The following is a 17580-nucleotide window of genomic DNA, read 5'->3' on the forward strand; positions in this document are numbered from 1 at the left end:
CAGCATCGTGAATGTACTAAATGCCACTGAATTGTTCACTTTGAAATGGTTAGTTTTACATTATGTGAATTTCACCTCAATGTAACCAACAAGTTCAACCCCAAACAACCTTATTTTCCTTCCCTGCTTGGTTTTTCTCCATCAGGCACATGGCCCTCTCACACACTATATATCTAACTTACTTATCAATTGTCCATCCTGTTTCTTTAGAATATAAGTTCCAAGAGGATGGGGATTTGGGTCTCTTTTATTAACTCACATATCCTTAAAGAGTCACTGGCACTCAGTAAATATTTGTTATATAAATGAATTAGGAAGGATGTGGCACAGTCGGTTAAGCATCAGACTCCTAGTTTCAGCTCAGCTTATGATCTCAGAGTCATGAGATGGAGCCCACGTCGGACTCCGTGCTCAGTGTGGAGTCTGCTTGAGACTCTGTCCCTCTCCCTGCTTCTCTCTCTCTCTCTCAAATAAATAAATCTTTAAAAGGAAGGAAGGAAGGAAGGAAGGAAGGAAGGAAGGAAGGAAGGAAGGAAGGAAGGGAGGGAGGGAGGGAGGGAGGGAGGGAGGAAGAAAGACACAGTGAAGAGTCCTGCCCCTCAAGATCCACCCCACCTCCGATTCTAATGGACTCTTGATCCTCAAATACGTTAACGTCACCCTCAGTCTGGGCTCATTTTTTCCCTCCCTTTCCTGAGGAGGTGAATTCGCAGGCTCTCACTCCTCTGAGCCCTTTAAACCTTCTCTGCTGACAGTTTGAAAGAAGAGGGACAGGAGAGGAGACAATGAATCCATCACAATGTAGAGAAAAACCGTCTGCTCCTCTGCTCTGTGGCTTCCCACAGCAGTTTATGGGAACCCCAGACCGCAGCTATGAAGCCATCCTGTCCCTCAGCCAGGAAGACATCATCCCCAGCTGTGCACAAGTGGCTCTTTGGCAGGGGTGAGGTGGGGGGGTGGATATTTACAGGAACAAGTCAATAACCATTTACGGAAGAGCTACTCTGACACAGCCCTGTACCAGGCACTCGGCCAAATTACAAATGAAAGATATCATTCATTCATTCATGTGGTGAACAAACATTCACTGAGCACCTACTATGTGCCTTATTCTCTGGTCCTTGATTTCACAGTTTACAGTTGAATTTACAGCTTAGAAGCCAACACTGTATAGACCAGGGTTTCTCAGCTCAGCACTATGGGCATTTTGGATCCAACAACTCATTGTCATGGGGGGTTGATCTAGGTATTGTGGGATGTTTAACAGGATTCCCAGACCCTCACACATAGTAAGTGCTCAGTAAACACTTGTTGAAGAAAAGAATGGGGAAAGGATTGTGAGAAAGGCCTGGAGAAGCATAGGCTGCTACTTCAGGGCCTGATGTTCAGGAGGGATGTGTATTATCTTCCTTCTTTCATTACCTATCCATCCAACGATCCATCCACTCATTCACCAAGCATTCCCCAGACATCTGGGTTATGCTTGGAACCTAGGAGACCCTAGTTTCAAGAACTCACAGTCGACCAGGAGACATGAGATGTGCTCAGAAATAACTTCAACACCAGATACAGAGTGACAACCCACGGTATGAGGGCACACAGAGATGGCGTATGGTCAAGACAGAGACAATGAGGGGCGCCTGGGTAGCGCAGTCGTTAAGGCGTCTGCCTTCGGCTCAGGGCGTGATCCTGGCGTTCCGGGATCGAGTCCCACATCGGGCTCCTCTGCTGGGAGCCTGCTTCTTCCTCTCTCACTCGCCTGCTGTGTTCCCTCTCTCACTGGCTGTCTCTCTGTCACATAAATAAATAAAATCTTTAAAAAAAAAAAAGACAGAGACAATGGGTACTCTGTGCCCAGGTTCAATAACCCAATATTTAAATATTTAATTATAGCAGAGATCAACAGGTTTTTCTGCCATGCCCGACTCCTCCTTCTAACTCAACCTGAAATCAGCAGACCTTCATAGACCCACCCATGGCTGATTGGATGAGGATGGCCATCTGCCAAGGTGAGCTAGACCACTGGCCAATTGTCTTTGTCTTCTCAGAGCTATATCCTTTTCTTAGTATTGTTACTATTATGAATAACACATCATTTTTTAAAAGATTTTATTTGTTTGTTTATTTTTTATTTGTGAGAGAGAGAGAGCATACACGCACACAAGCAGGGGCTGGAGCAGAGGGAGAGGGAGAGAGAGAGCCCCAAGCAGACTCTGTGCTGAGCATGGAGCCTGATGCAGGGCTTGATCCCATGACCCTGAGATCATGACCTGAGCCAAAATCAAGAGTCAGATGCTTAACAGACTGAGCCACGCAGGTGCCCCAATAACGTATCATTATTAATTAATAGCTGCAATTTACTGAACATTATTATGTACCAGGCATGGTGCTATTAATGAATAATCTGATTTAATTCCCTTAAAGAAAATCAGTCAATCAGAGACCTTTCATTATGTATGGCAACCCCAGGGGCATTTGGGATTTAAGTGATGCACTTTGAAGATAGAAGTACGATTATTCAACTTCCACTTAATCAGAGAAACTAAGTGGTAGGTGGCATTGTAGAGGAAGGCAAGGCACTGGGCAGGCAGATGCTAAGTGGGAGACTGTTCCAGGCATAAGGGAAATGGGGGTGGGTATGAAAAGAAAAAAAAAGCAAGAGTGAGAGCCAAGGGAAATAGCCTTGACTGGATAAAATGGACAGTGAGAATTTTGATAAAAGCAATGGAATGGGCAGGGAGAAGTACAGAGATCTTCAAATCATAGACTCCACCACCATCCCCTCCCTGTTCTAGTTGGTGAGCAGAACTATGGTGCTCTTCTTACCCCTTCTCCCTGGGGCCTCTGGCCTGCCCCTCAGCTCTAGCCCTCACTTTCTGTTTGCTGTACCCATCCTATCTCATGTCACCATCTCCATGCTTCAGGCTCAGTCTGGTGACCTGGCCCCAGGTCCTCTCCATTCCATTGACTTCTCTGTGTAACTTGGTACTCTTGAGCTGGACTGAGATTACCCTAATGAGTGCCATGTAACTGGCTCAACAAAAAGGGTCAAAGCAAGTCAACATCTTTAACATGAGGTACTGTCAGTTTGACGGGGCCAAGAGAATGAGACTGTGCTTTAGTTAAGTTTGATTGTGAGGAATAAATACTTAGTCACACTACATCACTGTGGCATAATAAGTAATACATATTTGGTCTCTGCTCCGATTCCTGACATGAGGCTCCTAAAACCCTTGTAATTTCCTGAGTAAGAGGGGTGCTAAGAGCGTCTTTTGTTTTAATATTTGGTCTTTGAGCATGGTTCCTGACACAGAGCTCCTAAATCCCTTGATATTTCCTAGGTGATAAAAGGGTCTTTTGTCCTAGTGAGGTGACTCTTGGTGGGCTCCTGGGGAGCTTCAGGATGGGGGACGGTCACCAGAAAGACCAAGCCATGACTAGGAGCCTAGAACTTTTGGCCTTGCCCCCATCTTCTGGGGAGAGGAGGAGCTAGAGATTAAGTTAATAATTGACCGTGCCTACATAATGAAGCCTCCATAAAAATCCCTAAACTATGGAGTTTGGAGAGTTTCCAGGTTGGTGAACACCTCCACATGCTGAGACAGTGGTGCACCCCAACTTACAGAAGCTTCTATACTCAGAACCCTTCCAGCCAGATGTACCTCTTCATCTGGATGTTCATCTGTATCCTTTATTATATCCTTCATAATAAACTAGTAAATGTGTTCTCCTGCATTCTGTGAGCCACCATATCAAATTACCAAATTACCTGAGGAAGGGGTTATAGGAACCCCCAATTCATAGCCAAGTCAGTCACCTGGGGACCCATTGCTTGTGATTGCCATCAGAAGTGGGGGCAACCTTAGGGGACTGAGCCCCTCATTTGTGGGGTCTACACTAACTCCAGGTAGTTAGTGTCAGAACTGAATTGTAGGACACGCAGTCAGTGTCCAGAAAGAGTTGGAGAACTGGTTAGTGTGGAAAATCCACACATTTGGTGTCAGAAGTGGTGTGAGTGTAGAGACAGAGGTTTTTCCTTTTATTCACATAACAAGGGCTTACCACGCACATGCTCAGATAGAAGTATGGAAGATGGGATTTCATGAAAGGAAAAAAAAAAACCCAAAACCCAAGAAGAGAAATTGTAATTGGGTCAGGCCTCTTGGGAGTCCAGAACCAGGGAGGAATTCTCTATTCTGGATCACTCTAGAGACCCATGGTGCTGGTGGGTCTTCATGCTGGAGGCCTGCCCTCAGCTCCTCTCTGCCCTCCCTCTGTCTCTCTGCTCCTGCTTTTTGTTTCATGTCCTAAATTTCCACCTTCTCAGCACTTTATTCTCTTTTCCTCCTCTATTCTCTGTATCTGAATGCCTTGCTGTAATTAAACAAATGTTTTTATCTCTGCTTTAATGACAGAGGTGGTGACTCACTAATACAGGAAGGCGTATTGGAATACATCCCTTCCAAAGGTGATGTATTCAGTTTTTTAAAAATATTTTATTTTTTTAGTAATCTCTACACCCAACGTGGGGCTCAAACTCACAACCCAGAGATCAAGAGTTGCACACTCCACCAACTGAGCCAGCCATGCAGCCCAGTATTCAGCTTTTGAGCTAAAAAGGAGAAACTGTCAATCACATGTGGCTATCTTGGTACGTAAAATAATTTTTTAAAATAAGTAAGTGAATAAATAAACTTGGTTCCTCAAAGTATTAAATAGAATTACAATATGATCCATCAACTCCACTTCTGGCTATATACCCCCAAAGAACTGAAAACAGGGATGTGAACAGAAATTTGTGCAACAGTGTTTGTAGCTGCATTATTCACAATAGCCAAAAAGGTGGAAACAACCTAAGTGTCCATCGATGAATGAATGGATAAACACAATGTGCGCTCTCCACACAATAAAATATTATTCAGCCTTAAAAAGGAAGGAAATCCTGACACATGCTACAATATGGATGAACCTGGAAGACATCATGCCAAATGAAATAACCCAGACACAAAAGGACAAATATTGCATGACTCCCAATTATATGAGGGACCTAGAGTAGTCAAGTTCATAGAGACAGAAAGTGGTTTCCAGGGGCTGGGAGGAGAGAATGAGGAGTCAGTGTTTAATGAGGACAGAGCTTCAGTTTGAGGTGATGAAAGGGTAGGAGACAAATGGTGGTGATGGGTGCACAAATATGTGAATGTACTTAATGCCACAGAACTGTAAACTTAAAAAATGGTTAAAACAGTAAAAATTTATGTTATTTTACCATAATCTTAAAAAAAAGTTTTTGGGTTTTGGAAAGTTAGAGATAGTCAACCCATCCATGATTTGAGTGAGAGCATCTCTTGTGGTGGTTGGACTAAAACAGAAGCTGGCAGAACTCACAGGGAATGAGAAAAGGGAAGGAAATAGAGGCTTCGGGTATACAAGGCAGCAGGTACCTGAGCCAAATCCAATAGCATAGTCCATGATCCGTTAACATGACACCAAGGGAAAGATGGGCAAGGACACCAAGGGAAAGATGACAGATGAGGTGGCCTGCCAGGGTGATGCACCTAAGACACGTCCCAGCACCCAGGAATGTCTGCCTCTTGGCATTTGGGTCCTTGCTTGTCTCTGGACTTCAGGGATGCTGTCTACTGTGATACCAATGAGTTGTATGTCTGCCTGTTTATGGGTTTTAGAGATGTTGTCTGCAAGCCTCCCAGTGAACTTCACAAGAGTTCCCCAGCAATGCTTCTTAAATCGGAATGCTTTGGGCATGAGTTAAAGAAAGCCCAGTTAAAATGACTTAAGCAATATACGTTAAAAAAGAAGTCCCAGGTAGGGTGGCTCCAGACGTAGTTAACCAAGTGGCTCTGACCAAGTTGTTTCCATTGTTTGTCCTGCCATTCTAAGCATGTCACACTGGAAACACCATTTCTTCTCACATCTCTTTCTTTCTTTTTTAAAGATTTTATTTATTTATTCGACAGAGATAGAGACAGCCAGCAAGAGAGGGAACACAAGGAGGGGGAGTGGGAGAGGAAGAAGCAGGCTCATAGCGGAAGAGCCTGATGTGGGACTCGATCCCATAACGCCGGGATCACGCCCTGAGCCGAAGGCAGACGCTTAACCGCTGTGCCACCCAGGCGCCCCTCTCACATCTTTCTTAGGAATGACCTCCTTCTTCAGAAGATCCCTAAAAAACTTTACCTCATGTTTCAGTGGCTATAATAGGATTTTGTACCCACTTCTACAGGTAGAATGGGATTAACGTGATACCCCTGAGTTGGGAATAGGGTTATCTTTTCTGAGGGTTTGAAACCTGAACAAAATCATTAACAAAGAAAAAGAGAATAGATTTTGAGTGGACAGTTGAGTGTCTGCTAAATCCTCAGATACTGATCTGGGGATTAACTGACACTTGCAAAGAGTTATTTTGGACTTGCTTCTGTATTGACTAGCGGGTGAGAAGTATGATTTCGGATACTCTGGGTCAAAGATGGCTCACCTCCAGGTTTCATTCCAGCCTGTGAGAAGGGAAAGAGAAGAGTGGAGGGCATGCTCTTTTCTTTTTTTATGTCATGACCTCAGCGCACAGAATCCCTTCTACTTCCTGCCCCAAGTATAACCTGGCACCCCGCTGAGAGTCCCAGAAGCCCTCCCCAGAGGATGCTCATCCTTTCCCCACTCTCCCGGTGTCCTCCATGCTCCCTACCTCTAGTTCCAGATCAGTGATTGTCCATCTTGAGTACACTCTGAGGCTCACGGCACCTGGCTGAACCACTTTAATGCCTTTTCATTGCTGATGTCTACTAATCAATCAATCAATCAATCAATCAATCAATCCTTATTCTTAGGAGACTTTGGCATCTAGCTCATCCTTCCTCCCCACTCCAGTTCCTACCACTCTGTTGATGACTTTAATGATTGTAAGATGACCCAAGACCTGGTTAACCTCCTGGCCCCTTGGCTCTTGTCCCTCCTCATTCCAATGATCTTCACCTTCACTCTACTCTAGCCACCACATCCTCTGACCATGTCCTAAACATCAGTTTCTCCTGAAACGAATCTTCCTCTAAAGTCTTCAATTTCTCTGGCCACAAGGTGTTCTTTCAATTATTTCAGGCTTAGCAGTTCTTTGAACTCCAGGATCCCTTGACTCTTCTATTTTCTCCTTCTCAGGACCCTCCTTCTTTCACTTCCTTCCTTAACCAGCAGAGATTCCCTGGTCCTCATTTTATTTTATTTTCAGATTTATTTATTTATTTTAGAAGGAGAGAGAAGAGAGCACCTGCAAGTGGGGTGGGAGAGAGGCACAGTGAGAGGGAGAGAATCTCCAGGAGACTCCCCACTGAATGAGGAGCCCAGCCCGGGGCTCAGTCCCACGATGCTGAGATCATGACCTAAGCTGAAATCAAGAGTCAGACGCTCAACCGACTGAGCCACTCAGGCACCCCGCCACCCCCGGTCCTCATTTTAGCCACTTTCTTGCCAGTGCTTGAGTAGTAGACATTGTGGGTGACTGTCCAACATCCACTCCAACCCAGATAATGGATCCAAGCTGGTCATGGTCATTTCTGCTCTCTTTCCAGGGGAGCATCAGGTGTGTGACTCACTTCTAGCACTAGAGAGTAGAGTGAGGTGAGGAGAAAGGGACTCGGGGAAAGATTTTCCCATCAAAGAGACAGAAGAATTGATTATCTTTCTTTCTGAGGACCAACCAACAACAAGACAGGGCAGACAGATAGAAAAGAACCTGGATCCTTGGTGCTGTTTTCAAGCCACTAAATCAAATCCTTCTAAATTTTGTCTTCCCTATATTTGAGACAATAATTTATTTTATATTTAAGCCAGTTTGAGTCTGGTATTCTGTTACCTTCCAACAAAATCACCCTTAATAACATTATTCTCAACTTCCAGCAAAAGCTCAGCCCTGGATCAATGTAAATTTCCTTCTATTCTACTTTCATATGTGTCCTGCTAAGACTAATAGAGACAGCAATGGGTTCTTGGTCCTCTAGAATCCTCAGACACCTCTTTACCATCCACTATTAGAAGGAAATCCCCAGTTTTCCCCACCCATCCCCAGCCTCTGTGTTTAGGGTTGAAGAAGACCTAGTTATTACCTGAAGTGACCAGCTGTCTTGATCAGGAAATAGGTTTTTAAAGTTCCAAGGAGGGTGTGTGTATTGGGCTTGGATGAAGTGGAGGGAAGGGGAGATCCTGGGATTAAAAGAAATCCAGGGGCGCCTGGGTGGCGCAGCTGTTAAGCATCTGCCTTCGGCTCAGTTCATGATCCCAGGGTCCTGAGATCAAGCCCTGCATCGGGCTCCCTGCTCGGTGGGAAGTCTGCTTCTCCCTCTCACACTCCCCTTGCTTGTGTTCCCTCTCTCACTGTCTCTCTCTGTCAAATAAATAAATAAATAAAATCTTAAAAAAAATAAAAATAAAAGAAATCCAGCATTCATGAGAAGTATAGAGCAAGTTTACCCAGAATACATTGAGTGAGCCAGTCATTCCCAGTGCCTGGGTTGAGCTGGGAGGCAAAGAAAAGCTTTCTGCTCTGTGTTGTGGGGCTGGCAAGGAAGAGGAGCCCCAGGGAAGTGTGACTTAGGGGGAAGAAGAGGCAGAGATGTAGTTTCACTCACACTGTTTCAGGAACAAATGTAAAAGACCAAAATAGATATGGTAGATGACAATGATTACAAATTCTAAAACTATTTGAACCACTTGGCAAGACCTGATGGGTCCTGGATGTGGAGGTGGGAGGTGGATCGTATAGGTGGGAAGGCCCCAGGCCCCTATTATGATCTCAGTCACGTAGATGTTGCAAAAACCACTTCATGGTTTTTAATTCTCAATGCCATGCTGGAATTCCTGCTTTCCCTGTTGGCTCTTCTCCTGTTCACCATAGCAACTGTTTTGATTCTTCTTCCCTCTCATCGAACTTCCCACCCCTCTGCTTTGTCTTTCTCTCTCCTCAGGCACATCTGCCTCTTATTTCACACAGAAAATGGATGCCATCTGAATGGGCCAGCCCTCACCTTCCTCACTTACCTGCAACTGTACTCACCTTTTGCTCTATCCCACAGATTTAGTCAGCAGGGCTATCCAATAGAACTTTCTACAATGGTGTACATGTTCTTATCTTCACTGTCCACTACAGCAGAAGCCACATGTGGCTACTGAGCACTTGAAATATGGTGAGTACAAATGAAGAACTGAATTTTAAATTTCATTCAATTTTAAGCAATTTAAATTTATATGGCCACATGTGGTTAGTGTCTACCCTATTAGGCAGCATTGGTTTAGTTTAATGCAAAGAAAAACTATTTTGAATATCAGGGCACTGGAATCTCTCCTAACTCGGTGACATCCCGAAGCAGTAGACTCTTGACCAACTTCTTATAAGAATTCTGAATTAGATGATGAGAGGGAAGGAAGAGAGGGTCAGAAAGGCAGGTTCACGAGAAATTGCCATGGAGAAATACAGAGAGGGATAAAAAGCACTTGACATGCTTTATTTTAGTAGCTCCAGTTGCCAAGAAAGAAACCACAGTGAATTCCTGGCTCAAACACTGTACTCCTGAAGGAGAGTAAGAGGCTCCTATCATAGTATCTTTACAGAAAATCCACAGTAATACTGACACCAACAGAGTTTGGAGGAAGAACCAAACACCAACCAGGTGAGAGTGTGGTGTCAGCTGAGTTATTTCAAAGGGCATCCAGGGGCACCATGTGGCTCAGTTGTTTAAGTGACCAACTCTTGGTTTCAGCTCATGTCATGACCTCAGGGCCATGAGACTGAGCAGGGCTATGGTGGGCTCCTCACTCAGCTGGGAGTCCGTTTGAGATTCTCTTCCTCTGCCCCTCCCACATGCACTCTCTTTCTCTCCCTAAAATAAATAAATAAATCTTTCTTGAAAAAGAAGGGGGGGGCATCCAGTTATCTTTGTTTGGATTCTTTACCAAAATGCAAAATGTGCACAGCACAAACACAAACAGAACGGTGACTTGCATGTCTCTTTGTGTAGCTGATTTTGCTCACCTTTGATCATTCTATCACATTTCAAACAGTTACACATCTTTGAAATACAAAAAGTTAGAATACCACATCCTCCTGCCTCCACCGACCTCCTCTAAATGGCTAGCCAATTGCTCTGAGATCATATCTTGAGTAATTTTTCTCCCTTGATTTTAAATGCTTTTGTCATTTGCTAAGTACTCACCTATACTGCGTTCAACACTTGACTCCATCGTGTTCCATTAACTTATCTGTCAGTTTCCTTATATCGCTCTATTTCCTGTCATCACTGGCTTATTCAGGAACCGCTTTCCGTTGGCTCCTGGGTACACACTACTTCCTCATTTTCCTCTCCTTCCCTGATGCCTCTTAGTCCCTTGGTGTTGGATGCTTCAGAGATTCACCCTCAGCGCCCCCTCCATGTCACTATACCCTCTCCCTGGACAGATCCCCTCCCTGCCTCCTCTCTTGCCCCTTCTATCCACTTTCCAGGGTGCAGCGCGAGTGATTTTACTAAAGTGTAAATGACGTCATGCCAGGACTCTGCTTACAGATCCATCTACTGGTCTCAGGATAAATCACTGACTCCTTAACAGCAGCCACAGGGGGTTGAAATAGACTGTTTCCCCAAAGTGGACCCTGAGACAAGGATTCAGGTGCAAGTAGTTCATATAGGAGGTGAGGCCAGAAAGGGCAGTGGGGAAGTGACACAGGGAGGGAAGGCAGCCAGTGCAGGAAGCACTGAAGAACAGGTCACTGCTGTAGGCATCCGGGACTCAATCCCACCGGGGACCTCTGGGAAACTGCCTAGACCACCTCAGCGTTGTCCCACCTGAGAGCAGAGTATTTAACCTGAGTCTCTATACTCTGAGAGTCGCACTTCTTTCTCCTCCTTCTTATTTTCTTTCCTTCCAGCCCTTTCTTCCCCTTCCCCCTCTACGCCTTCCCCCTCCACCCCCTCCACTCCTCTCACCCTCCACACCTCCTTCTACCCCCTTCTACCCCCACTCCCCAATAGGCCCCCCACAACATGTTTCTTCTGTGACCCCGCCCATAGCCTTAGGTGATTGGACCAGAGATAGACAGCTAGACCAATCAGATTCACTCTTCTGGGACTCTGGAATTAAGCAGTAGGCCTGGAGTCTCCTGTGAACTGTGGCCACCTGATGTGGATGCCATGATGGCCTTGTTTGGTGACGTGCCCGCAGAGGAGCAGAGAAGTCCCGTGTTTAGGGAGATGCACAGTGGGTGCAGAGAGAGACAGGCCGAGGCGGGACCACACAGCTTCAGACAAACCGAAAGTGCAACCTCAGCTAGGGACATTTTAGTTTCCCTATTAATAAGTTCTCACGTTTCCTGCACTTGAGTTCTGTAAGACAGCAGTGTTTCCTCAACAACAACAGCAACAAAAAAAACCCCTACCTTTTCTGCTAAAGGAAGTCACTTGATTTTCTGACCTGTAACCAGAAACACACACACCCTTGACGAAGAGAAAATCACCCAAGCCTCCAAGCCCCATTCCACTCATGACGTTAATTCCTACTTTACAAAGAAACAGAAACCACCATTCTTGACATTCCACTTTGAACAGCTCAAATATTTCCATCTTAACTACCCCTTCCCCCAATCTTCCCTTGACACTATACCCCTATTAAAAACCACCCTTACCCTCAAGCTGAGCTTAAAGGAAAGGTAGTCCTCATCCGTGTCTCTACTCTCTCCCTCAAATCAGTCCCTACATGAAGTATTGTTTTGTGGGGAAGTGTGCTACTCTGAAGATGTGATTTTAAGTGTCTATGGGACTTTTAGGTCTGGAGGTTCATAGACTGTACAGGTGTGGAGCTCAGAAGGCAGATTTGGTCTGTGATAGAGATTTTTTTTTTTTTTAAGATTTTTTTTATTTATTTAACAGAGACAGCCAGCGAGAGGGGAACACAAGCAGGGGGAGTGGGAGAGGAAGAAGCAGGCTCATAGTGGAGGAGTCTGATGTGGGGCTCGATCCCAGAACGCTGGGATCACGCCCTGGGCCGAAGGCAGGCGCTTAACCGCTGTGCCACCCAGGCGCCCCTGTGATAGAGATTTTTAAAATCTACCAGTGATTTTTAAAAAGTAATGCATGAGTATGGTAGAAAAACTTCATAGAAAGGTGATAAATAAGTCGCTTGACAAACACTGACAAATCCCGCAGTTCCCTCCCCAAAGACCATCTTCTATATCCTTCCAGACACAGCTAGCTTCATGGACATGGGACCTGTGTAGGTACATAAGGACGCACATGTAGCAGGGACCTGAGCTTGCTTTAATGCTCTGCTGTTGCCATCTTGAAATTCTTAATCTTGACTAAGGGACCCCACATTTTCTTTCTTGTTTTTTTTTTTTTAAGATTTTATTTATTTATTTGGCAGACAGAGACAGTGAGAGAGGGAACACAAGCAAGGGGAGTGTGAGAGGGAGAAGCAGGCTTCCTGCCAAGCAGGGAGCCCAATGCGGGGCTCAATCCCAGGACCCTGGGATCATGACCTGAGCTTAAGGCAGACGCTTAACGGCTGAGCCACCCAGGTGCCGGGACCCCACATTTTCATTTTGCACTGGGCCCCCAAATTATGTAGTAGGCCCTATTTCCAGCTATATGCCATGCATAGTTAAACACATGATATACACATGCACCCCTCTTTCCATCCCCTTTTCTTTTAGCATTTGGTGATTCTTAAAAGAATGGGTGTGGATGAAATTTCCCAGGGAGAAGACGCAAAAGTTATTAGTGCAATTTACCAAATATGTCTGCTTCTTCTGTTTCTTGGTACAGAGGGGGATATATGGTGAGATTGCATTTCCTGGTTCCCTGGTTGTTAGATGGGGCCAAGTGACTAGTTTTGACCAATGAGTTAGGGGCAAAAGGGAGTACGTCATTTCTAGATCAGAGTTTTTTTTTTTCAAAGATTTATTTATTTTAAAGAGAGAGGGTGCACAAGTGCCCACGTATGCATTGAGGAGGGGGAGGGGCAGAGGAAGAGGGAGAAGGATAGAATCTCCAGTAGACTCCTGGCTGAGCACAGAGCCCCACTGGGGGCTCTATCCCAGGAGCGAGAGATCATGACCTGAACTGAAACCAAGAGTTGAACGCATAACCACCTCAGCCACACAGGTGCCCCAAGGTCAGAGCATTTAAATGCCACTGTAAGACCTGCCAGATTTCTCATTCAAGAGTTCAAGATAGTGGCTGTTCTATTAGTTTTGTTTTCTGAGTGACTACAATGAACAGAGCCTCCTGGGTGATCCATGATAAATATATATTGTGGATGAGAAATAAAATGACATTTTGTTTTTAAGCCATGAGATTTGGGGGGCTGTTTGATATTGCAACATAACCTGTCTTAACATGACTGATAGAAATATAAAAAATGCTGAGATAGAATTTGCTGGAACTGACACATAAAAGGAGAAGAGTCATAGAAAGATAAGACAAAGAGTCACAGAGGTAAAGATGAGAAACTAGGGGCGTCTAGGTGGCTCAGTTGGTTAAGCATCCGTCTTTGGCTCAGGTCATGATCCTGGGTCCTGGGATCCAGCCCTGCGACCACTGGGCTCCCTCCCTCCCTCTGCCCTTCCCCCCCAACTTGTGCTATCTCTCGAGCTCATGCCCTCTGTCTCCCTCTCTCAAATAAATAAATAAAATCCTAAAAGAAAAAAAAAAGATGAGAAACTAGAAGAAGGGACCCAGGGGAGTCACGGAAATCAAGGGAAGAAATTGCTCAAGAGGTAGAGAGTGGTTATTAAGAACAGTATCCTTGTGAAAGACCTCGATGTGAGACAGGAATCCATCAAAATTCTAGAGGAGAACATAGGCAACAACCTCTACGACATCGGCCAAAGCAACCTTTTTCATGACACATCCCCAAAGGCAAGAGAAACAAAAGATAAAATGAACTTATGGGACTTCATCAAGATTAAAAGTTTCTGCACATCCAAGGAAACAGTCAGAAAAACTAAGAGGCAGGGGCGCCTGGGTGGCACAGTCGTTAAGCGTCTGCCTTCGGCTCAGGGCGTGATCCCGGCGTTCCGGGATCGAGCCCCACATCAGGCTCCTCCGCTATGAGCCTGCTTCTTCCTCTCCCACTCCCCCTGCTTGTGTTCCCTCTCTCGCTGGCTGTCTCTGTCAAATAAATAAATAAAATCTTAAAAAAAAAAAAAAAAAGAAAAGAAAAACTAAGAGGCAGCCCACGGAATGGGAGAATATATTTGCAAATGACACTACAGATAAAGGACTGGTATCCAAGATCTACAAAGAACTTCTCAAACTCAATACACGAGAAACAAATAAACAAATCAAAAAATGGGCAGAAGATATGAACAGACACTTTTCCAATGAAGACATACAAATGGCTAACAGACACATGAAAAAATGTTCAAAATCATTAGCCATCAGGGAAATTCAAATCAAAACCACACTGAGATACCACCTTACGCCAGTTAGAATGGCAAAAATAGACAAGGCAAGAAACAACAATTGTTGGAGAGGATGTGGAGAAAGGGGATCCCTCCTACATTGTTGGTGGGAATGCAAGTTGGTACAGCCACTCTGGAAAACCGTGTGGAGGTCCCTTAAAAAGTTAAAAATTGAGCTACCCTATGATCCAGCCATTGCACTACTGGGTGTTTACCCCAAAGATACAGACGTAGTGAAGAGAAGGGCCATATGCACCCCAATGTTCATAGCAGCATTGTCCACAATAGCTAAATCGTGGAAGGAGCCGAGATGCCCTTCAACAGATGACTGGATTAAGAAGTTGTGGTCCATATATACAATGGAATATTACTCAGCTATCAGAAAGAACGAGTTCTCAACATTTGCTACAACATGGACGGCACTGGAGGAGATAATGCTAAGTGAAATAAGTCAAGCAGAGAAAGACAACTATCATATGATTTCTCTCATCTATGGAACATAAGAACTAGGATGATCGGTAGGGGAAGAAAGGGATAAAGAAAGGGGGGGTAATCAGAAGGGGGAATGAAACATGAGAGACTATGGACTATGAGAAACAAACTGGGACTTCAGAGGGGAGGGGGGTGGGGGAATGGGATAGACCGGTGATGGGTAGTAAGGAGGGCACGTATTGCATGGTGCACTGGGTGTTATACACAACTAATGAATCATCGAGCCTTACATCGGAAACCGGGGATGTACTGTATGGTGACTAACATAATATAATAAAAAATCATTTAAAAAAAAAACAAAAAACAGTATCCTTGAAGTGGTGGTGGGAGAAATAGTAGACAGAGGGCTGAGGAAGCAGAGGGAAGAGCATGAGGGATCAGTCTACGAGTTCAGCAGAAAGATCAGGAGCCCTGCTGCGTGCACTGCAAGAAGGGCCAAGAAAATTTACATTCAATCTCACCTTCTTCCTGCTCTCCAGTGTCCTGAACCGAGAGCCAGGAGGTAAGGTACTCTAAAATCATAGGCTATCAGAAAACTTGCTATTGGAAATTGCATCAGTAAGAATGAAATATTCCACTTTCGCCTGGAGGATCTAAGCCACCTTGCCACAGAGAAGCAGCCTCAATTTGCACCTTCGTTGCAGAGCTTCTGATAAAGGGTTTCTAGACACAACATTCAACACTTGTCTTAGCTTTATTACTTCCAATCCGGATCTGAGGTTGACCGTTTTATACAAACCTGCTTTGCTTTGAGCCTATCAAAATCTGCTTTCAGGGGCGCCTGGGTGGCTCAGTCGTTAAGCGTCTGCCTTCCGCTCAGGTCATGATCCCAGCGTTCTGGGATCGAGGCCCGCATCAGGCCCCCTGCTCAGAGGGAAGCCTGCTTCTCCCTCTCCCACTCCCCCTACTTGTGTTCCCTCTCTCGCTGCCTCTCTCTCTGTCAAATAAATAAAATCTTTTTTTTTAAAAAAATCTGCTTTCATTTAAATTTAATCTAGACTCCACCATCGCCCATAAGCCTATGATAACTCTGTCCCTTTGATGATGGCGGTACCTCCTCCGGCACAAGCTCTTTCTCACTGAATGAGTCAGTAAACCTAATTTTGCTGAAAGGCAAGTTTGTTTCTGATGGTCTTAGGCTGATTGGCCTAGTCATGGGCATAACTCCAGGGGCAGGTCAGACAGCAGACCTCAGTGGATCTCAACAGTCACGCAGAAATATCCAGCATAGAAATAAAAGTCTTCCTCCCCTCCCAGCCCCAGCAATTCTGACTCCCCCCACCATCTACAAACCAGAGCGCTGTAGAGGAAGTGTGGAGAGGGAGAAGAGGGAGACCTTCATTCACCCAGCGTTCATAGACATCTGTGGCTGAACAAAGGGTTGTAGAAATGAATCAGTCAGTCTATGAGTGGGCCTTGAGGCAACAGAAAGATCTAGGCCCTTCATTAAGACACAATGGAAGCACTAGGTCTCCTGACATTTGAAGGGCTGCCCCTTTCCCCCAACTGAAAGGAGTCCAAAAAAGTGAAAGGAAAAGGGGGATAAGGGAGAATGCTAAAAATGCCCTTCCTTTGAACACCATCTTTGTGCAGGCATCTGGGGGAGGCCAGCTGGAGCAGGGTCATCTGCCAGCCAGGCCTGTAGGACTTCGCTTCTCTTGTTTATCCCCAGCCACATCTGGGGCAGCTGCCAGGGCCCGCCCCCACTCTGTCGTCATTGGAGGAACTCAAACTTAAAGGCTCCTGCGAAGAATCAGTACGTTTCATTTTCCTGTTACTGGTGGACTTGCTGCGGCTGGTCTAGAAGGGTTGAGCCTTCCTCCAGAGCCTAGTGGAGAGTGAGCCTCTCACCATGCCAGCCTGCTGCAGCTGGAAAGATGTTTTCCAGTATGAGACAAACAAAGTCCTCCGGATCCAGAGCACAAATTATGGCACCATTAAGTGGATCTTCCACGTGCTGGTCTTTTCCTACATCAGGTAAGCGGGGTGTGGGGATGACCCCAAATGTCTGCAGTGGTTGACAGCACAAAAATCCTCAAGGTGCAGCTTCTGGTGCACATCCTGAATTCCACGTGGTTTTAAATTTGAGACTTTTTTCCTCATAGCAAGCTGGGGCTGGAGGTGGGGGGGGGCGGGGAGAAGGGGGACAGGGGGGAGGGGGGATGCAGCTGCAGGCAGGAGGAAACAAAGCAGTCTGCTGCGGAAAGAAGCCACAAGAGGCAAAGCCACACTTCGGGTTCTATCCCAGACCAGCCTGGGTGAGCTGGGCAGGGCACACCTGGGGGAAGTGGGAAACAGGGCAACACCCTGGATTTCAAGGGAGGAGGCAAGGATTAGGGCACACCTGGTGATAATCCTGGCATCTGTCTGAGTCATCACCCTTAGGGGAGGAATAGGACCAAACTTGTCAATGTAACTTTAAGTCCTCTCTAGTATCTGGAAGGTCCCCCTTGCTCTTTTTTGTTTCCGTTTCTTAACAGTTTATTGAGATATAATTCACACAGCTATACAACTCACTCGTTTAAAGCGTACAATTTAGGGGCGCCTGGGTGGCTCAGTTGGTTAAGCATCTGACTCTTGATTTTGGCTCAGATCATGATCTCAGGGTCACGGGATTAAGCTCCACATTAGCC

At 45.5% G+C, this 17580-nt stretch overlaps 2 protein-coding genes across 11 annotated transcripts in view; one reads left to right on the top strand and one right to left on the bottom strand.

The window, feature by feature from the left end:
- The window catches only part of IFT81 (intraflagellar transport 81), a 209924-nt gene that overhangs the window by 132762 nt on the left and 59582 nt on the right, over window positions 1–17580 (bottom strand). The gene's annotated exons all lie outside the window — the stretch shown is intronic.
- P2RX7 (purinergic receptor P2X 7) overlaps window positions 16702–17580 on the top strand; it is a 39961-nt gene continuing 39082 nt past the window's right edge. Inside the window, exon 1 of the mRNA XM_045777214.2 lies at window positions 16702–16924. Coding sequence (XP_045633170.1) covers window positions 16800–16924 — 125 coding nt within the window. The 5' untranslated portion in view covers window positions 16702–16799. The remainder of the gene's footprint in view (window positions 16925–17580) is intronic.

Source organism: Ursus americanus, chromosome 30 (assembly GCF_024610735.1).
Source record: "Ursus americanus isolate L20-20 chromosome 30, mUrsAme1.1.p, whole genome shotgun sequence".
Taxonomy (NCBI): Eukaryota; Metazoa; Chordata; class Mammalia; order Carnivora; family Ursidae; genus Ursus; species Ursus americanus.